At 36.9% G+C, this 23,003-nt stretch overlaps 1 protein-coding gene across 15 annotated transcripts; it reads right to left on the bottom strand.

Moving 5' to 3' along the window:
* Nucleotides 1-841: 841 nt before the first annotated feature.
* On the bottom strand, nucleotides 842-19,832 carry LOC147392943 (uncharacterized). 15 transcript variants are annotated; one of them, XM_086455504.1, is made up of 6 exons: nucleotides 17,324-19,832; nucleotides 15,869-15,949; nucleotides 2,038-2,086; nucleotides 1,551-1,805; nucleotides 1,228-1,342; nucleotides 865-1,133 (listed from the first exon to the last, which is right to left on the bottom strand). In XM_086455504.1, exon 1 carries the CDS (start codon nucleotides 19,002-19,004, stop codon nucleotides 17,718-17,720), a length of 1,287 nt encoding a protein of 428 aa, XP_086311630.1. In that variant the 5' UTR covers nucleotides 19,005-19,832; the 3' UTR covers nucleotides 865-1,133; nucleotides 1,228-1,342; nucleotides 1,551-1,805; nucleotides 2,038-2,086; nucleotides 15,869-15,949; nucleotides 17,324-17,717. The 15 variants fall into 15 exon arrangements, 14 of the variants coding, with proteins under 14 accessions (XP_086311620.1, XP_086311630.1, XP_086311626.1 ...); XM_086455500.1 differs by having other exon boundaries at nucleotides 1,228-1,805; XM_086455499.1 differs by having other exon boundaries at nucleotides 865-1,369.
* Nucleotides 19,833-23,003: the final 3,171 nt, after the last annotated feature.

Raw genomic sequence — 23,003 nt, 5'->3', positions numbered from 1 at the left:
AAAAAAGGTTAAAAGTCTCAAAGAGAGATCTACATGGTGACAAAGTCGGGGTTCAGGAATAGTTCGGCAAGAGAAAGCTTCTGAAAAAGTTGGGAAAACATCGGATAAACTAAAAAATAAAATATTTTTTTAAAAAAATATATAAAAATTAATTGTTTTTCATTTATTGAATAACAAAATAACACTTAAAAAATGTTAATAAAAATAATCTGTGATTTTTTTTTAAATGTTGATTAAATCACAATTAATCCTGATTTTTTGAAAAATCAAATGTTTTTTTCAAAAACTTGTGTTTTTTTGAAAATATCTTTGATTAAATCGACAACGTTTAAAATTGTGATTTAGTCATAGTTTTGAAGAAAAAAAAATCGCACATTTTTCTCACTAGTAAACCACCCACCATGTTTCCTTACAATTCACAGAATTGCATATAAACAAATCTGTACCATAAAGGAAGTCCCTTAATTCCTTGAAAATTTTGCATAAAAAAATAAATACAAGAACCCTATGTTGCTAATGAAGATCTCTGTAACGGGAGGCTCCTTCTCCTCAAAGATTTAAATTCAAATTCTCTAGCTATTTGTAGACAAAATGTTGCTCCAAAGAATTCTTTTACAAGATTGAAAGGAAATAGAACTCCAACTTTGTTAGAGAAAAAAGACTGATTTGGGAATGATCCCACTCAATGCTTATGAATTGAATGAAATAAAAATAAATAGCTCCTGTGAAAGGGCATGGAATACGGATACGATTCATCAAAATTCATAACTGCCTTGCACAAGAAGCCAAGAATTCACAATGGGAAAGTATCGAAAATGATGCGAGCAAAATTAAATTAAAAAAAAATATATTAGATGTTACTTTCAATCGTCATTTGATGGATGCAGGAAATTGGGGTGTGCACGAGTGACAAAGATTGATAAAATGACTACCTAAACCAGTTAATCACCAACAATCCCTACACAATAATTTAGAGTAGCAACTCCGAAAGCGTCAGTCATGTTATATTGATCCACAGTTAGAAGGTATCAAGGAGTGATCTTCAACAAAATCATGAACTAGTGCTTCCCTTAGGGCCTGTTTCGATGCAAGAGCCAGAAGTTTTGTCTGAAGGAGCTGGATAAGTACAGTTTCTACAAAAAAAAATATATCCTATAAGGAATGCACCCTTGGCCTTGTCCATGCCAAAGAGTAAATAAATTTAAAAAAAACATGAATTTGAGCTACATGAGGTGGATTCCTTCTTGATTGTTTTATGTGTTTCTCTATCTCTGATCATTCTCATAGCCCACGGCAGAGATTAGTGTTGGAGGTGGTGATGGGTTGGTGTTGTTGGAGAGATCTGAGAGGGAAAGAGAGGGTGACACTACTGATGAGAAGAACACAAAGGATTAATAATAATAGCTAACATCCTTTTAACTAAGTGTAGAGGAAACAAAGCCTCCCAATGGGTTGGAGTTTTTTTTTCTCTCTCTACCAATTGAGGCCCTCCTTTCAACAAACCCATGGGGAGGGGTTCGTAACTACTAGTCTTACTACAAGACACTTACCTAGCAAAAACTTGGGTCCGGCTCAACCCAAACTTTTCTGGTTCACCACTAACGTTGTACGCATGGTGGCTTAAAAAATGCTTCATTTTCCATGCAAAGACTTCCACTGTCCAGAGAGGGAAAAAACATTCAATCTTCAACCAAAGAAACCAATCCAAATCCCAGGACAAATGAAAGCTTTCAAATAAGATTTCCTTGATCAGCTACTCGCTTAAATGCTCAACCCCTTACGAACCACCACATTCCACCACGAAACTGTTGACACAGATAGTATGCCCGAGGTTTATAAAAACAAAACTGGAATAAACAGAATTCGAGTTTGCCTTCATTACACATAATAAACATGTTGGACATGGTGGAAGTGTTGGAAGCCGAGTGTTCAACTAAGCGAACCATATACAAAGGGATTAATACATTCAGCAATACAGCTATAGATATTAAATAATTACTATTTAAGAATATCTGAACTTCTAGATTGTCAACATACCTATATCCAGCTCTTGTCCCTCATTCCAGACAATTGAGGACCATAACTTCTGTTAACAAGTATATTGACAATAAAAAAGAGTTTATCCAAATTGAAAAAAAGGCTTACAGCAAGCAAAGAAGGATTCCCAAGATACAAGAAAAAAATTGAACAAAAAAAGTAAAGGAGAATAAAAATAAGAGGGATCAATTGGTTGCAGATGAAAGCTTTTCAAAAACAAGTCTAGCCAAAGATACAGAGCATTTTTTTTTATTACGAGTACAGTTTGTAGCTTCACATCCAGAATTCTTTTAATATAAACAATCCAATCAACCCAAAACCTTCAATTTACCAACCAAGCCCGCTGTAACAGACCTAATCTAATCTTTCAAGACAGACTGTCCCAATTTTTCTAAATAACACAAAGGAGGGCATATGGTACAATGCTCCAAAGTTTCTTCCACTTAGCCTCCCAACAGCCCACTTAACAAGAAAAAAAAAAAAAATCCTCAATATTGGGGAAAGCCAAAGCAATGCCAATCGACCTTCATAGCTAAATCTTCATTTTGCCAAATGGAAGTCGTTTATAGACATCATAAGTTGGAGGATTTAGGTTTGAATATTTTCAAGACACTTGGAAATTGAAACAAAATTTTAGAGACAATGTAAATCGTCATGCTAGCTAGCATACTTCTTATTATTGGAAATATGTAGTTCTTTATGTTTATTTCTATTTTAATATTGTTAGTTTTCTATATAAGGGCATTTATGTCCGTTCTCTTTTTAGTTATAATATATATATGGGTTAGGATCCGTGTACACACATCTACTCATATATCTACAACGTGTTTTGTCCTATGTGGGCTAAAAGTTTCTGATTGAGCTGATTTTTGGCGAGGATGATCTCTATGATGAGGAGATCATCCCCACCAAAAATCAGTTAATTCTAAAACTTCTAACCCCATATTTATGAGTTGAAGAATCGTGGACCGTCCATTTTTTGTAAATCACTTTTGACGAGGTTAAAAATTTCGGATTGAGCTGATTTTTGGTGAGGATGATCTCCTCACTATAGAGATCGTCCTCACCAAAAATCAGCTCAATCTGAAACTTTTAACCACTAGGACAGAACACATTGTAGATATATGAGTAAATAATATATGTATTCACGGAACCCGACCCTATATATATCTGTCAAACTCTCATTATGAGACTTGAGAATTCTCTTCTACAATTCTTCTTGATATCAGAACCTCTAGAGGATCCAACATCCCCCTTCTTGGGTTCTTCTCCTCGTTTGGTTTTCTCTTGAAGTTCTTTGTCTCCTCTCTTTTTTTCTCTCCCCTATTCTCTGGTTTTTTGAGACCTATTGACCTAGAGCAGTTTTGATAGAAGGTCTCCCCTTCGAAGGCTTTTTTTTATTTATGTTCTCCTAATCGCATGTTGCAATAGGATTTTTTATCAAGATTTCACATGCTTCGATTGATTTTCCGCACTGTGTTATTTACCCTACGATAGGGTTCCTACCTTGTGATAGGTTTTTTGGTTTGGATTCTACCCTATGTTAAGATTTGTGTTTGTGATAAAGTGATTGGTGGACTGTTGGAGACCTACAATTGGCCTCTGCCCTTGTTGCTGCCCTACGAAACCACCCTTAGGTATTGCGACAGCAACTGTTGGATTAGGTCTGCCCTACGATAGCAAAAGGTGTTGCTAGGAATTTTTTCTGCGCAAATTGGAGCTATTCTGCCCTGTGACAACAACAGGGTTGTGCAGCACTGGTTTTGAGGTGTCTTTCTGCCTTGGGACAACAATTGATAGCTTGTTTGCTGCCTTGAGATAACAACAGGGATGTGCGATACTAATTCTGAGGTTTTTTTCTGCCTTGGGACAACAACCGCTAGGTTGTGTTCTACCTTGCAACAACAACAGGGTTGTGCGGCACTGGTTCTGCCCTGCAAAAGCATTTGTGTGTGTTGTGTGGAGTGTTGTTTGCCCTACAACAATAGTAGAGGTATTGTTGGGCTGCTTACTGCCTTGGAAAAGCAATTGTGTTGCTGTTAGGGTGTTACGACAACATTCTGGACTGTGTGACATAGCTGGCCCCCTCCCATGTTCTATCTCTGATCTGTTTGATAGGGCTGGACTTTGTAATTGGGGTGCTGGCTGATTTGTGTTGCTGGCCTTGATACAGGCTGTTGGCTGAGATAAAGGTTGCTGCGATCAAGACTGTTATAGTGTGGTGCATGTGCGACAAGGCTGGGTTGCTGGTTGTGTACTTCTGCGACCCGATGATGTTGATGTGTCGCGATAAAGTTGGTTTATGACAACACTATTGTTCTTTGCAATTGTGCTGAATTTTTTTTTCAAGTCAAAGTGTAGTCTTCCTCATCAAAGTGTCTTTCCTTTACTAGTAAGAGTTATGACATTGTATCAGTCTTGGTGTCAGACATCTCAAGGTAACTATCTCTCTCTCTCTGCAACTCTTGGGATGCCCAAAATCTCTTTCTTCTTTCTTTTTCTCCCCTCCCCCTTTCTATCTTCTTTTTTGATTTCATAAAGAAATTGCTGAAACACTTCATAATTTCATTTTCTTTGTAGTTCATCTCGGTATGCTAGAAAATCAAAACGTTTCATACGAAACATTATGAAACGAAACGATATTTTGAACCATGGGCAAAACTACCATCCCTATGTATTATTCTTTATTAGAGCATCCATTTCTTCTTGTATTGTTTTCTTCCATTCAGGAGTTTTCAAAGCTTCTGCAACACTATGAAAGATAGGAACATTAGAAAAAAAAAGACACAAAGGCATGATATGTAGGAGATAACGAAGAATAAGAGATGCGGTTAGAAATAGGATGCACAGTGCAAGAACGAGTTCTCTTATATATGTCAATAGGAGTATCAAGATTGTAAGAATTAATAGGAGCAACAAAAGAACTATTACCTGGCGTTGGGAAGCCCAAGTAGATAAACGAAATAAAATATCAATATTCCCCATCAGTTATTATAGGAGTTAGTCCCCATACATCAGTGTGCACAATCATAAAAGTGGAAGTGGATCTTTTATTACTTGGATAAAAAGAAGTTCTAAAATGCTTGGCTAACTGACAAACTTTACATTGAAGACTAGAAACAGACATTAACTTAAACAAAGGAAACAAAACTTTTAAAGACTGAAAAGGTAAATGATCGAGGAGAACATGCCACAAAAAGATAGACTAATAGGACTGACTAGGAAAAATACTCTGACTAACTGATAAAAGAGTTGTTGAAGGTACTGAAGATGAATCCAGAATATAAAAATCGTTCACCATTCTACCACTACCAATCATCCTCCACGAAGCCAAGTCCTAAAAAATAAAACAATCAGGTAGGAGTTTGACTAAACAATTTAATGACTTTGTGAGGCAGCTCACAGAGAGAAGATTTATTGGCATATTTGAAACATGAAGCACATATGATAAAGACAAAGAATCATTGATTTTGTTGTCCTCTTTTCTTGAGACGGTGGAAAGGGAACCATCTGCTATTTTAACCTTATCATTACCGAAAGATAATTGGTAGGAATTGAACAAGGAAAACGTACCAATCATATAGTTTGAGGCTCCGGAGTCAATGACCCAAGATGGAGACTAAAAGAAACTAGCACTATGTGCAGAGACATGTAAACCTAACTGTGCGAAAGAAGAGGAATTCATCTATCCATCGAGCTTTGTAAGGAGGTTTCGTAAACGCTCTATTTCTTTTCGGGTTGTGGATAGCTCAATAGAAGAATTTGAAACAATGGAACTGGGTTGTGGCTGATCTTGTATGGCAACATGAGCATTAGGCTTGAGTTGAGGCAACTGTGATTTTTCCTTGTTGAACTTAGTTGGTTTGCCAATCAGATCCTAACATGTTTCCCTGGTATGCCGGGTTCTACCAAAATGATCACAACGGAAGTTATGCTTATCATCACCTCTCTTCCGACTCCCTTTAGTTCTTCGTTATTATCTTTACCAGACACGTATTAAAGAAAAGTAGTGTGAGGTGGTTCAGAGAGAGGTTGCATCACAGACCTAAGGTTCTCCTCGCTTTATACAAGAGAATATACATCCTCAATAAGAGGAATAGAATCACACCCCAATATCTGAACTCGAAAAAACTCATAAGTTGAGTGCAGCCCAGCCAAAAATTGGAAGACTTGGTTCTGGTTGATCAATTTGCAAAATTCTTCAACATCCTTCCATTTAATCACCTAATAAGGATCCAACACTTCCCATAAGACTTGAAGAGTCGAATAATATGTGGCCAAAATTGGTCACCTCATGCTGAAGTTGATAAACACGAACCATATTTTTCTTCTGAGAATATGTTCTGGTACCATTTTCCCAGACTTGCGGAGTTGTATCTAGAAACAAATAGTTCCTACTAAGTTGGGGTTGCATAGAATTCAAGAGCCATGACATTACAATCAAATTATCATCTTCCCAACGATCACGCATAGGATCGACCTCTTTGGCTTCGCAATACGACCACTAAGATACCCTAATTTCCCTCGTCCACCAATATACATTTTAACGGATTGCGACCACTCTAGGAAATTGATACCATCAAGTTTTACTGTTGCAATGTGAGCTCTAGGGTGTTTCCTTAAATCCGTAATTGGAGGAATTGACATCGGAGCACAAATGTTGGATCCACTACTGATGGAACCCTTTTTAACTGACATATTCTACTCAAACATGGACGAAATAGGCGTTGGATCTAATTCAGGAAAAAAAAAAAAGCGAAAAAACCAAAAAAAAATTATCTAGGACAGCAAAACTATAGGGGTTTTTTCGTCGCGGACAGTTCAATTCTGCACCTAATCAAATAAAACCACTTCTGATTTGTAGAGAAATTTGAGAATGACCAAAACCATCAAACGAGATAGCTCAAAAAAAAAACTCAATAGATTACACAATCAAGATTTCTCGAACTTTTTTTTTTCCAATTTTTTCTGAAAATCAAAGAGAACACCATCAAATACTCATAAAAAATTCAAGAAATAAATCTTAAAAACCTCCATAAATCAGGTCGACTCCAATCATGTTGGTTTCGACACCTGCTTGCTTACGTCAACAAGTGATGATGTTCGCAGCCATAAGGATGATTTCAATGATTGCAAAAAATTTCAGCAGAAAAAAATCTAGATGCCATGCTTCGATAGCGACTCTTTTATACCAAGTTGCAGTTGAGATCTAAAAGGAATGAGAAGAAAAAGAGATAAGAAAAGGCTAGGGAGAATAATCAAAAAGAGATTAGGGTTAATCAGCCCCTCTCACTATTTATATATTAACTTTTTAAAATTATTAAAAGCTCCCCATACAACTAGATATTTAATTAGAACTCCTCTAACACAAGCATATTTTAACACTCATTTATTTCTACAAAATCCATAACACAAATGATAACCTCTTGAAAAGACCGCTCTCTTTCTTCAAAAACCCGGTTGTTCCTCTCCCACTAGATACCCACCACACAACAAAAAAGGTTTAGCACGAAAGAACCCTTTCTCTAATAAAACGGCCTTGAAAACTAGAGAAAATTGAAATGACGAGGAAGGGAAACGCCAGGAGACATTAAACAAAGATAGAAAATGGGACCAAACTTCCTCTGAGAAAGGGCAATGGTTGAGCAAGTGACTAAATGATTCATCATTAGCCTTACTAAGAACATAAAAATTAACAAAAATGACATCATGTGCCATGATATTGTCCAAGGTTATGATTTTTTCCCAAGCTACATACCAAATGTGGGAAAAAAAAAAAAAAACTTGGACAGACTAGAGGACCCCAAACCACATAAGCAAGGAACTCCAAAGAGGCGGCTTTGCAAGAAACTAAAGGAATTATTTGACAGAGAAGAATCATATCCGATTATCTACAGCATACCCAATGGTATTCTTCAAAATAAATTGAAGACAAGGGACCCGAGGAAACTGCAATGATAAGTTATAGATTCAACCTCCCAAACATTAATATTTCTCCTGAAACCAAAGTCCCAAGAGGGAACAACCCCAGCCTAATGCATGATAGGTGACATCTTCTTTAAGGAGATGGATCCGAATATTGGTAATAGAAGGGGCCAAGAGGCACACAAGCAATCCTTCTAGTATTGAACCCGAGTCCCCTTGCCCCCTTCGAAAGCAAATCTATTACAAAAACTTAGGATGCACTTTGAAAATACCTTTCCACACTCCACGCCCTAAGACCTTCTTCCTTCCTCATTAGAAAGGTTTTTTTACCGAAATTCATAACAACTCATGCGACGCCAGACCTTGACAACCATTTTCCAAGGAGGGCCACGTTCATAGAACTCAGATTTTGCAGACTCAGCCCTCCAATGATATAGCAAGTATATTGTATTCCATTTCATAGGAATTTCCTCTTACCATCCTTTTCATTCCATAAAAAATTATGAAAGATCTTGTCCAACTACAACTCAACTTTTTTTAAGGAAAAAAGAAGAAATTTAGGGGGTACTCACCTATGCAGATTTCAATCATGGATATATCCATTGTAAAGCATTCAATCATGCCAATATCTTCCAGCTTACATACAAGTTCCTACTTGTGGAATTAAACACCATGAATAGCACGGCTGCACAGGGGAAAGAGGATCCTTCTAAAGCCTGTCAGAGATTCTAAAGAAGCCTACTGGAGACCAATTTCATCTCAATTGTTTCAATAACTATTGGGGAGCCATTAATTAGGATTGAATGGTGTCCTAAAGATTCACTCCAAAACCCATTTCCTCCACTAATATCAAATCACATCATTTCCATTACATAACCGAGTAAGCTCCATTCTAATTAGCTATGTGTTTTTTTTTTTTAAATTTACCTTGCAAACTAACCCACTTTTCTTCTCTTCGATTATGAAGTCAATGCATTCGCTTTCTATAAACACCTCATTCAAAATCTGCCTTCCGTTAGCAAAAGTTCCCTAATGATCCCCTAAGCACAAGTCAATAACCATTTATATGTAGCTTTTAAAGGGGTTTTCTTTTAGGAGTTTGTATTTAAGTGGGACTCCTGGTGTTCTTTGTAAGTTTTTTTTTTATTTTCGTTCCCTTTGGACTTGCGGCTAGTCAATCTTATATATCTCTTTTACCTATAAAAAAAAAAATCATTTTTCCCACTTAACCCCCTTTCATGAAATGCATTGAGCACTTTCATCATGACTCCCTTTATGGTGCTCCAACAACCTTAGTAAAAATTCCATAAAGAAACCCATTGGACCTAGAGCTTTGCCACATTCTAGTGTTTTGATAGTTGATGTAGCTTCCCCCCCCCCCCCCCCCCCCCCCCCCGAGACATCTTGCAAACACCGTCTGACATATATATTCTCATAAAAGTGACATTGCTTTTTGAATTTTACCTTTGTCAATAATGTTTGGCCCCCACCTTAAGTCTACTCACGTAGTTAAAATAGTGCTAGCAAGCACTGGTGTGAAAAAACTCCGTTGTGTTGGGAGCGGAGTTGACTGTTGCAAAAAAGACCATCTAGTCATTCCTTCCATTTTCAATGTTTTGGGATATTTAGAAAGAGAGATGCTCAGATATTCGAAGGGAAGAAGAACCTAAGGTGTTCGGTTGTATTGTCCACTTTGGGCTTTGTTTCTTTGGTGTAAGGTCTTTAAAGAATTTAGAGGTGTCTTCTTTTAAGACTTCATAGGAAGGTGGGAGTGAATTGAATTGAGAGAAATCTTAATTAATTAATTACTAAACCCTAATTAGGCTTTAAAGGTGATTACAATGTCTAATAAATGGAAAAGACTAAAAAGGACAAAGACATAAAATAGAGTTATTCAACACTCCCCCTCAAGTTGGTGCGTGGATATTAGCAACACCTAACTTGGACAAGACACCTTCAAAGGCGTTTTTGCTGACACCTTCAAAGGCGTTTTTGCTAACACCTTTAGTAAGAATATCGACAAGTAATTGAGATGTAGGAACAAAAAAAATACAAATCTGCCCAGAAATAATTTTTTCTCTAATGAAATGTCTATCAACTTCGATATGCTTTGTTCTATCGTGCTGAACCAGATTTGCTGCTATGATAATAGCTGATTTATTATCACAATATAGTGAGAAGGGGGCTATCACGGGAAGACACAAATCAGCTAGTAAGTTCTTGAGCCACAACTCACACACTCCAAGTGTCATTACACTGTACTCTGACTTAGCATTAGACCAAGAAACCACATCCTGCTTCTTACTGCGCCAAGTTACCACCAACTTTATTACAGTACCCAGAAGTGGACTGTCTATCAGTCACTGAACCAGCATAATCTGCATCAGTCCATACCTCAACGCGAAGATGACCATGATTACTGAACAAAATACCTCAACCAAGATATCCTTTAAAATATCTAAGAATACGATAGACAGCAGTAATATGAGATGTGTGAGGAGAGTGCATAAACTAGCTTACAACACTAACAGCATAGGCAATGTCGGGACAAGTCATAAACAGGTAGATCAACTTTCCCACAAGACGCTGATACTGGTCAATATCCAACAAATACTCCCCCTCAGAATCAACCAACCCGTGATTCCGCTTAATAGGAGTATCGGCGGGACGAGAACCAAGCTGACCAGAGTCACTGAGTAAATCAAGGATATATTTACGCTAAGAGATAAAGATACCAGAATGGGACCACGCAACCTCAATGCCTAAAAAATAACAAAGATGCCTAAGGTCCTTAATCTCAAATTGACGTCCTAAGTGAGATTTTACTCCTGCAATACCGTCACCATCATCTCCAGTAAAGACAATATCATCCACATAAATAATCAGAACGACAGTTTTACCCTGGGAGTGACGTAGGAAAAGGGTATGATCAGCAAAACTTTGATGGAAACCTAATTGAAGCATTGCCTTAATAAAGCGCTCAGACCATGCACAAGGAGACTGCTTCAGTCCATAGAGAGAACTGCGGAGACGACAGACATGGCTAGAGGAGGCCGTTGCAAGAAAACCAAGAGGTTGAAGCATATAGACTTCTTCCTAAAGATCACCATTAAGAAATGCATTCTTGACATCTAACTGAAAGAAGGGTCATCCTCGAATAACAACAACAGAAAAAGAACGCGAATGGTGGACATTTTGACAACGGGACCAAATGTCTCTTAGTAATCAATCCCATAAGTTTGAGCATAACCTTTGGCCACCAAACGAACCTTACAACGAGCAATAGAACCATCAGGATTATACTTAATGGCGAACACCCATCGGCAACCTACAGCCTTTCTTCCAGGCGGAAGAGGAACTAGTTCCCGAGTCTAAGTTTTTTTAAGAGCATATAATTCATCAATCATAGCTGCTCGGCACTCAGGATGAGCAATAGCATCTACAACAGTATTAGGAAAAGAAACAGCGGAATCAAAAGCAAGAAAACTCTGATAGGAGGGTGAGAGAGCGAAATCAAATACATGATTAGAAATGGGATAAGTACACATGCGCCTACCCTTGCGAGTGGCGATAAAACAATCATCACAAGGGACCGTAAGAGGCAGAGCTGGAGGCGAGGAAAAGAGCTAGTCTGGCATTGAAGTAATGAAAGGAGTGTGTGGCCACCTAGAGTAAACCTACAATTGAGAAGGTGACGAATAAACAGGAACTGGAGAAGGAAAAACATATATAGGAAGGGGAAATAACGAGAGAGATGGGTCATCATCAGGATAATCTAAAGGAAATCCATTCAGACTAAATGCCAACTGACCTAGTGTAGTATGGTGTATGCTCAAAAAATAAGACATCCCGATAAATGAAATGCCTTCGAAAGGGAGGGTGATAACAACAGTAACCTTTCTGGGTTGAGGAATAACCCAAAAAAATATATTTTACAGCCTTAAGATCAAGTTTAGTACGAGTTTGGTCAAGAATTTGAACAAAACAAACACCCAAACACACGTGAAGAAAGCGGAAACAATGAACGATCCGAATAGAGGTGAGAGAAGGAAGTGGCAAAATGAAGAACTCAAGAGGGGGTTCAATTAATAAAGTAAACAACAGTAAGAACTGCATCGGCCCAATAAGATTGTAACATGTTCATGCTAATACAAAGAGGCACGGGCTAACTTCAAAATATGTTGATTTTTTTCCTTCCTGATCGACCATTCTGCTGAGGAGTCTTAATATTGGAGTTTGATGCTCAATGTCCGACTTTAAACAAAGTCTTAAAACCTCACTATAAGTGTATTCAGTATCATGATAAGAATGGGAAGTCTAGACGATACAACCAAACTGATTATGAACCATAGCAAGAAATTGTTTGAAGATCCCATATACTTTACTCTTATGTTTCATAAGATAGACCCAAGTCGTACAACTGTGGTTATCGATGAACATGACAAATTAATGAAAATCAAGAATGGATGTTATGAGGGAAAGACCCCACACATCAGAGTGAATTAAGTCAAACAGAGCAAGTGTAGTAGTATTCATACTAATAGAATAATTAAAACGAACATGTTTAGCTAATTGACAAGTTTCATAAGAAAAATCAAGCGAATTGGTATTATTAAATAAAGTAGGGAACATATGCTTCAAATATCTAAAGGAAATATGGCCTAAGAGTAAGTGACAATGCATTATAAGAGCTTTATTAGACTGACTACTACTACTATTAAGCTAAAAAACAGAATGGGTGCTAGGTAAAATAGGTGCATCCAAGAGATACAAGTCATTCACTTCACGTCCAGTGCCAATCGTCCTCTTCAATTCCAGATCCTGAAAGACACAATGAGAGGGATAAAAGATTACACTGTAGTTCAAATGTTTGGTAATGCTACTAATAGAGATAAGATTAGTAGTAAGTTGAGGAACATGTAGTGTATTAATTAATGTTAGAGAAGGTGTAACAGAAAAAATGACATTGACCAACAATAAAAGATAAAAAACCATCAACAAGACGAACCTTACGATGACCAAAACAAATACTAGAGGTTTGGAACAAAGAGGATACAGATCATGTTATCTGAGGCACCAGAATCAATAATCCATGGTGAGGAAGTGGTGGAAACACTGTGTACAAATGCAAAGGTACCTGAGTGAGCGAAAGTAAAGACCAATTGAGATAAAGTCTCCATCTAATTGAACAATTTCCTAAACCTTTCAAACTCAACCTAGGACATATACCGACTCCGAGGAGCAGGTAGTAGCTGAAGGGAGAGCTTGATTAGAAGTCGACTAAGAGACTACGTGAGCTAAGGATCAATCAGACAATTGACGTTAATAATTAGAACAACCATGAAGAGCATAGCAACGGGCCTTCACGTGACCCAACTTTCCACAATGATCACACTTATGTCGCTGACATGTAGGCAAAGATCTGCTGGGAGGCTGTGGAGAAGATATGCGAGCAACCATAGCATAGTGGTCTCCAGAAGAGTGGTGTAGGACAGCTGTACGACGACTCTCATCAGTTAAGACATAAGAATACGCAATCTGTAAGGACGGAAATGGATCCATACCCAATAAATGAACTCTCGCATACTCAAACTCATCCCAGAGACCAGCTAAAAACTGAAAAACTCGATTCTTATCTAGAATCGACGCATATAATGCCTCATCAAGAGGGTCCTTCCAAGCATAGGACGATGAATAGAAGGTCGACTCTTCCCATTGAGCATGTAACTATGATATATAGGTAGTGACTGAAGAGTCATCTTGCGAGAAGCGGGAAATCTCATGCTCTAAGTTAAAGATCTAGATATTATTTTGACGTTGTGAGTAGATACTCTTTGCAGAATCCCATATCTGTTTTGCGATCTTGGAGAACATAAAACCAGTTGCAATGTGTGGTTGCAGAGATGTAACCAACCAAGAACGGACCATAGAGTTATTAGCAAACCATTGGGGGTAAGTAGTGTCAGTCGCTGCAGGTTGTTTGTCCGCCCCTGTGAGGTAACCGATCTTTCCTTTTCCACCAATAAACATTTCAACTAATAGGGCCCAAAGAAAGTAATTAGGACCATCTAATTTCAAGGTGGTGATTTGGATGCCTAGAAAATTGGTCAAATAAGAGGGAAGACCACCCGATCCATCACTATTACCGATGGTTGAAGAAGAAGACGTCTCGGAGGCCATCAAAAATCGATATGCTTTGGTTTGAAGAGAGTTCAAATAAGAAACTGATAGCAGCACCCTAAAGGTGGCAATACACGATCGTAAGCGGAAGGTGATCAAACACTATTGAAGGTGACCCGAACAGCCATCAACTCAATCATAGGGCACCAAGAAGCAGTTATGCGGCTATTGTAATACTCAAACAGGGGTCCAATGGCTGTCACGTGCCCCAGAAATTCCCTGAACAACAGTTAACTGTTGTCGCAACCCTCAAACAGCAAGTTGTTGTGGTCGCAGACTCCAAATAGCAGATCTATTATGATCGTAGCCCCCACACAGCACCACTGTTGTGGTTGCAGGCCCCAAACAGCACCACTGCTGTTATCGTAAGTCACGTAGGTGTCAAACAGTCAAGGGGCTATTGCCATAGGTCTCTATGAATGGTCCAATGGCCATCGTTTGGCTTAACAACCACCAAAAACAGGAACTCTGCTGTTGCCTTAGGTTGCAGTGTATTCTAACACTCCTATCACATGGTGCAATAAAAAACCCCCGTAGGGGTGATGTTTGAATCTAAAGACTAGAGGTGTTGAAGATGGATGTAAGGGAGGAGAGGGATAATGGAGTTTGTAGCAAGAAAGAAAGGGTCGATGGGGGTAAGCTTTGATACTAAATTAAATTGAGAGATATCTTAATTAATTAATTACTAAGCCCTAATTAAGCTTTAAAAGTGATTACAAGGTCTAATAAGTGGAAAAGACTAAAAAGGACAAAGACATAAAATACTAATAAAATAGAGTTATTCAACGGAGTGGGTTTGATCTTTAGCTCCTTTTTAGTTATGCTTCCTTTGTTGTATCTTTTGTTGGTCACGTCAACCATTAATAAAATTTGCATTTATCTATCAAAAAAGAAAAATCCTCCACTTTAAATGAAGGGGTTAGAAAACCTTCCTTCCCTCCCCTTTTCTTCTCCAAAGGGTTTAGAAAACTTAGATTCCCTTTCTTGCCAATATTTTCAATTTCAACTGAGATTGCCTTTCTAATACCAACATCTCAACCTTCCTTTAATTCCTTCAATTTCATTTGAAAGAGTATGAACTGATAAAAATAAAGGAATTCCATCACTTTACCTAACTGATCCTTGAACTTTGAGACTTCCAACCACACATTTCAAATTAAAAAAGAGATGAACCGTATTGTTTTCTAAATTTAGCTGTTAATAATTTTAAACTTCTTTAGTTGTTTTGCAGCATTTTAACCTTGGTGTTTTTCTCCCCACTTTATGTGACACAAGCATCATTTATGAAGAAAGTGCACTTTATTTCAGAGACAAGGCTACATAAATTCTATTTAGTTGTTATGAAGTATGATGCTTACTAATACTTGAACTAATACAATCCTTTTTTTTATATATATTATATTATTCTAGGCTATAACATATCAGTGTTATATACTATATCATATGTAATTTTAAATTGTAGTTAAGTAATTAGGCTATGCTTACTAAGGGTATATGCTGGTTCTTGACTGCTGAACATTCTACTGCATAGAGTGTATCCAGTTCTAGGGCCTAAAGATTTGCTGGCCAAAGACATGCTTGGTAACTGATGAGAACTCATGTTCTTTTCTTCTTTATTTCAATAAAAGAAAGAAGCCTACTGGGGACCAAAGAAGCCTACTGCATATTAAAAAACAGAATCTAAGACCAATGATGCTCATCTTAATTGTTTCAATAACTACAGTACCTGGTTGAAGCACGCAGTAAGCTGTCATCAAGAGTCAACACAAGACCTTTCCTTTTCCTTTCTTTTATTTTCCCTTCAGAACTGCATTGATCAAAAAATCTTCAAAATAGAACAAATTGATTAAATAGCATATATGTGATGGAAACCTCTTTTACAATCAAAGCTACAATTAATTGAAGCAAGCATCATCCATCCCAAGGCCTTCAGCAAATGATTCTGTCAGAATCCAATTCTGAATAAATATGCAGCAGTATACGTGACAAAGAACCACCATGGAATGAGCATTTTAATAGAGTTTCTTTGAAGATTTTCAGGGGAGGTGGGAGTTGGCTTGTAAAATTTCCTTGGGTTAGTTGTCTCCGTATCCGGGTGAGTCATCTCGTCCCGCTTTCTTTCTTAATGAAATTTAATGTATCAAAAAAGGGTAATTTAGTAATGCCCCACTGTGAAATTGGTGTTATTAAGTCTACCACCCTGCAAAATACAAGATTAGGTTTATTACCCCCCTTGACCAAAAGTCAACATTGCCTTTTGTTGATGATTTCACGATGAAATTTTGATTTTTTTTATTATCAAAATGCCCTCGAAAACTTACATTACTAAATCAAAATTTCACCATTATACCATCAACTAAAAGCAACATTGACTTTCGGTCAAGGGTGTAAACTAATCTAGTATTTTGCAGGACGGTAAACCTAATATTAGCAATTTCCCAGGAGGTATTACTAAATTACCCAAAAAATAATTTTGGATGAAATGATATTCAACAGAATCTTCCAATAGCAATTAGTAGATCAAATGAGAGTGAAGATTCCACAAGGAATTCAAACTTGAGAAGTATATCCACAAAAAGATAGATGCCTGGATGGATGAATATAGAGATTCCTGAAATACTACAAGAATATTCAATCATATGCTGCCAGTTGTGTCCCATGGATGCAGGAGACTACTCAAATAAGAAAGCTTTTTTTAATTTATTTTTTCCAAGTAAATAAGAAAGCTTTTTCACATTCAAATTAGCTCAACCAAACTAGCAAAGTGCATTTATTTTCCTTTTTTCCTTTTTTTATTTTCTCTTCTGATAAGAAGTTAAGAGTGACTGGCAAATACCGCATAGGATGAGTAGCAAACAAATAGCAAAAAATTCAAGAAGAAACAGATAAATAACAAACTTCCAACAAAACTACAAACCATTACATTGGTTGAGTATTGCAAAGACAGAAGAATAGAAGGAAAAAAAAAAAAAAAAAAACTAAATGCGAGTAAAATACAGATGTGACATAACTTCAGAGTGGTTTTTCTGAGGTATCAATTGATAAGAAATGTTCAAGTAAAAAATAAAAATATAACCAATGAAATAGTAAGTTGATGTTAATATTGAGACTCCACTAAATTTTCGATATGATAATACACATACACTGCAACACTTTTGATCCTTACATGACGTGATTGTACCTCTTTATCAAGCTACACCACAAGTATTCCTTCAAAACTGTCCATAGTTTCCTCATTTTGTTGGCTCTAAATTACAGAAAAGATTGAGATCTGCAGTGACAGTGGGAGAGAGACAACTGACAGAAATGCTAAACATACAACAGGGCAACCGAAAAATGGGTAACGTCATTTCAAATTCCCTTTTGACTGGTTGCTTGTTAAATGTATTCTTCAATTTGATTGAGAGAGCGGGTCCTGCGGGAGGAGAATACAAAAGTTTCCTGACCCAATCCCCATTTAATCTTGTAAGGGATTGAGGTTTATGTGGAGGGAAGTAATCCAATTCATCACATCAACCAATCCAGGACCAATCCCAACCACAATTCGGGAGAACCCAAAGTTAGCTTTGATTGCTTTACTCCTCATATGAATGAATACAGATTTTTTCAAGTAATGAGGGCCAGTCTTCTCCAAGCTGTTGTGGGTTTAGCTCCATTGCCACCTTGAAATCAGGAAGAGATACCGGACAACGGGTCCTCTGTTCTTGCATCCCTTCGACAGGTCCACTGCTACATTGCATCTGAAACTGATGACCTGGCAAGATGTTGTTAATAAGCTTCCCGCGAGGATGTTGTTTGTGGACAGATGGGTTTGTTGGTTCATGTCCAGATCTTGATCCCACTAACTCAATGCAAGATCTGATCAACCGCTTCAAGTACGCATCAAGTCCATTATTCAACAAATTAGCACATTCAGTCGAAACCCCTTCAAGGCATTGTGCTCCCACAATCTGCTCCATATGTATCCTCAATGTCTCAGTATCAGATAATTCACCACGGTCAGAAGCGAGAGTGAAATTATAAGTGTTTATTGTAGGCAAAGCTCTGCGGGACCCACCCACACTGGCTGAACAAAATGGTATCCCGAGAGGAGCACTGAGAGGTGGACTTCTAGAAGTAAAGATGGGTTTTTTGCCTCGCTTCGCCGCTTCTTGCCCATCTTCAACAATGACTACTTCAAGGGGACATTTGCTATGTACAGAAACCGGATCCTCCGGCGATTTCTTTGTTCGTGGTCTTTTCGTGGGGCGTTGAAGCAAAGCATCCCGATCATTCTCGGGTTGCTCCTCTAGTACTACTTGATGATGCTGCACCGGCCTCTCGAAATCATACAAACTCAAATCCCCATTTTCTGTAATGACCTTCGTCGCGCTGCCTTCATTTGCACCCGTTGATAGATGAGACGTGAAATCTGTCTTCCCATTTGGTCCTAAAGGACTAGGCCTATCTACGGGCCTTCGGTCACGAATCCCAGACCTGATTTTTCGGGGGGACGTCGACAAAACATCCCCATTCGACCAAACAAGTGGAGTTGGACCCGAAGTTGACGTCGACGATGGCCCGCTTTGCTGATACCCATCTTTGGGCGAAAATTCCTTCTTGTGGATTGGTGGTGGGACCTTTGCATGGCAAGCATTCCTCAGAATCGAATGTATCAACTGATTGTGTAACGGCAAGCTTTCCTTTCCGAGGGTCCGTAAACATAACTTATCAAACTCAGCCTTGCTTAGTTTATGGCTTAATAATCTATTCAAATAGTAGAAGTATCGCTTCGAGCGCTCTGGCCCGATTTTCTTCACTATCTGAACCTTCAATTCAGTCAGATTGATCCGCGATTGCTGCTGCTGCTGTAACGGTTGCATTTCTCAATACTTTATAGTGTCCATAAACAAATGCCCAGATTAACAATCGAAATCAAACCCAGAAACCCCAATTCCCCAACCAGAATTAGGGTTTCCCCCTTTTCCAACCAGGATAAACGCAATCACCTGAACCATTCCCTAATTTCTCCAACCTCAAAGAAGACAATGCAGTAGACACAAATCTCATCTTCAAATTAACAGAAAAACCCTAGAAACCAAAAACGGTGGGACCCACAATTCTGAGTTCCTAACCAAAGATCATAGTGCCAACAGCATCAAAACCACCCCAAAACTTCGAAATTTTCGATCTTTTGATATCAAAACCCTAATTTTAAGCTCAAATCCTCGCCAAACTCCGAAAAATCTCATTTTTTTTCTTCTACTGAGTGTTGGAATTCGAATTAGCACTCTGCGACCGCAAATTGAACTTAAAACGAGATGGATCGCGATTTGAGTTCGAAGTGTTAGTTCGTCGAATAGATTTGAGTTCGGATTGAAAGTTGAAATTCTCAGAGAAGAGCAAATGAGACAATAAAAGATGATGAATTTAAGCCCCAAAAAATAGGGAAATCGAAGCTAACCTTCTTTTCGAGCTCTTCTGAAAAGCTATGTTCGATTGAGATTCAAAATCGTATCTACAGACGCTTCGCTTCGTTCGATTGATTCCTTAAAATTTCGTTTGGTTCTTCGCTTCGACTCTCTCTCTGTCTCTCTAAATTTTTATTTCTCGAGCTCTGCTCTGTAAATTAGATTGCACCCTCGATCGCTGCAGACACTCTCTCTAAACTCTCCATTTCTCTCTTTCTCTCTCTAGTTTTTTTTTTTTCTTTTTGTGTTCTCGTGTAATAATATAGGAAATTTGTTTCTACGTAGACAGTGGAGAGGAGATGTCTTCACAGTCAGGGGTTTTAAAATATATGAAAAGTTAGTTGGCATTCATTAACATGTCCACGTGTTTTTTACCTTATCCTATCTTACATGGCAAGAACTCGGTATATAATAGCACCATTGCCATGGATGAGAGAGAGAGTTATATTGATTTATTTTCAATTAATAATAAGATAGTTTTTTTGGTTTGATCTCATTTCTTCCCCTTGTTCAATATGTCTAGGTATCTTCTTGGTTTGTTTGTCTTCTTTTATTTTTTTTATTGAGAATCACCACCCTTTGATGGTAGGTTGAAGATTTTTTGAAAGTTAACTCACTTTGTAATTTATTGGAATTTGTGAAAATTGAGGAATGCATGCACTTTGATAGGATGGAAAACAATTTGCAAGAGCTCATTTTCAATATTCTCGATTTACTTTTCTTTTGGTGTAAGTAATTCAAGGAGTTTAGGGGATTCTTTTTTAAAGACTTTATGTTTAAATGAAAAAATGTAATTAGAGAGTAATTGTAATTTGTTGTTTGTAGATTCCCTTTATTGAGGACATCTTGTCCTCGTTTCAATAAAATTTAACTTATAAAAAAATAGCAATTAATAAATAAAAGAAACATGTCTCCTTTTTTCGATTTTGAACATGAATTTACAAATCATCTTTAACCAAGAGGATTTGCCCAAGTCATCTTGATATTGTTTGTGAACTAATGAGATTTTCAATTGAATTGTCTTCATATTGATTTGTTTAAAATTCAACATGATTCACCCAATATTTTGAAAATATGGATCAGGTAATGAAATTTGGGTCAATCAATTGGTTTTTGTAGTTTTAATCAAATATAATTATATTTGTAATATTTTTGAGTAATTATTTATTTAAATAAAAATATGATCATGCAGTAAGGATCTTTTAATCTACCTTATTTATTAAATAATATACTTATTTGAATATAAATATAAATTAGTAAATAATTTTTAATTGAGTTAAACCACGTATATATGAGACCTGATAATTCAAGCAAGTCAAGTTGGTAGTAGTGGGACATGAGAGAGTGGGGGATTTTAAAGCCAGGATTTTGAGCCAAGGTCACAGTCTTAAACCTCACAAGTGAAGACTTATTATTACCTCTGTCTGTGTAGAGAACTCATATCCTATTTTGCCTGGTGTGCGTGTTTATATGGTTGCATCAATTTTTCTCCCTCGTATGATTGCAAAGTGTGTATGTTCGAAAAAAAACTAACTCCCTAAAAACAGACAACGAGAAAATGAATTTCTTCATACGATGTTATCAGTGATTGAATGCATTTAGAAAAGCATCGAAAATAAAGTTGATATTTAGGGGTGAAGGTAATCCGTAGTCGTGAGAGAAGATCATTAGGATTTTTTCATCTTGTCGAACAAATGATTTGCGCAAAAGAAAATTTTAAAAAAAAAAAGATTTTCTCATGCAATGCAAATCGCATTTTCTCAAAAAATGATTTTTGTATTATATGGACTTCACTCGTCATCCTCTTTTATTTTATTTTTTTAATAATTGGATATCCCAACGACTAATCCCAAGGCAAGTGCAATTCATATACATCACATGCATTAGGTAAGTGAAGGTGTACTCTTGTGAGTGGCCCCGAAGAATTAATATTCGTATTAGATATCAAACTCACGATCTATGAACTTTTATTGCTTTTTGGTTTGGAACTGCCATTAAGCCAACTCCTTGCGGTTTCACTCGTCATCCTCTTGTCATGTGGTAAGTTTTTCAATTTAGTAACCTCAAACATATGGTAGAAACAAAGGATAATTTACTCTTTTTATTCCATTTAAAAGGAAAATTGCCACATTTTATTGTCATATTCAAATTAGTGCATTATAACTTAAAGATCTATAGGTTTACATTTGAATTTATACAAAATATGTATAGGTTAATAAAGAGAAATAGATTGAACCCATTGAATTAGAGTTGGCTGGCTAGATCGATGATTCATTTTCATAAAACGGATGTATACATGTTAAAAAAAATAAACTAAAAGGAATAATTTATACAAAAAAATAAGAACTAATGCTTTAAGAAGTAATATGTTCGGCAACTTAAAAAAAAAAAAAAAAAACCGCATAAATCAAATTTAGCAAAGATTAATTAAAATGTTGAGGTGGATTAACTTACACATTATGATGCACAAAATTTTAAATATGAACATTTGAGAGGGATCTAAGAGTAGTCCTAATGAACATTAAATAAAAAAAAACTCAGAATTGGATGGTTGAATTGGAGGTCCACGTCTAGAATCCTATGAGACAGACCCATTTTTGAGGTTTGTTGGGACCTATGGAAGAAGATAAACAGGGTAACTTTTTAATGGAAGGACCAATCTATGCAGAAAGTCATTATAAATGTTTTGAATGTTGGTGTAAACTATCTATAAAGGTTTTTTATTTTTTGTTAGGTTGAAATTTGATTGAAAAGAGAAAATGGGGTCGAGATGACCCTTAATACAAAATACAAAACTTATCAAATAAAGTTCCAACGAACAAAAAATCCTCAGAAAATCCCCCTTAAACTCCTTGAAAGCGTTCCCAAAAAAATAAGCAAGCCTAAAATGCAAGAATTCACAGGTGTTCTTCTCTAAAGAACTATTTAGAGGAGCTTTGGCTTGTAAAGGCAATGGTTTTCCTTTGGAGATCATTTTTCCTCCCACTAATAAAATTTATACTTCCCAAAAAATTAAAATTAAAATTAAAACTAAAACGAAACCTTCATAAGATGACATTAAGACTAACTACGTCGGACGTAAATGTGGACAAAAAAGAAACATCGTGCTCATAAATTGAACAGCATATATGCAAGTGTTGAGATAGATGAGTGGGAAACCTAAGAAAAAATAGAACCGAATGCATTAGAAGAAAAAATGTAAAAGCAGCTCCGATATATGATAAATTAAGAAGAGAAAAGAGTCAACTGAGATAGTTTAGACATACTCAAGGGAAGCTGTGTACAACCCCAAATAGAAGAAATATTCAACTTGAAGGTCGGTCCTAAAAGAGCAAGAATTTCTTCAGCCCAAGCAGGCGGAGGAGATTCAAGACCTTTATGTAGTCAGGAGCAAAGATCAATTACATTGAC

The sequence above is a fragment of the Akebia trifoliata genome, chromosome 10 (assembly GCF_017979445.1).
Source record: "Akebia trifoliata isolate Shusen 1 chromosome 10, ASM1797944v1, whole genome shotgun sequence".
Taxonomy (NCBI): domain Eukaryota; kingdom Viridiplantae; phylum Streptophyta; class Magnoliopsida; order Ranunculales; family Lardizabalaceae; genus Akebia; species Akebia trifoliata.
Note: the sequence above shows the minus strand (reverse complement) of the source record. Positions and strands in the feature narration are given on the sequence as shown.

Bases quoted from the DNA above. Each gene is read 5' to 3' on its own strand.
- LOC147392943 (XM_086455494.1), bottom strand. From the start codon at position 19,004: ATGCAACCGTTACAGCAGCAGCAGCAATCGCGGATCAATCTGACTGAA.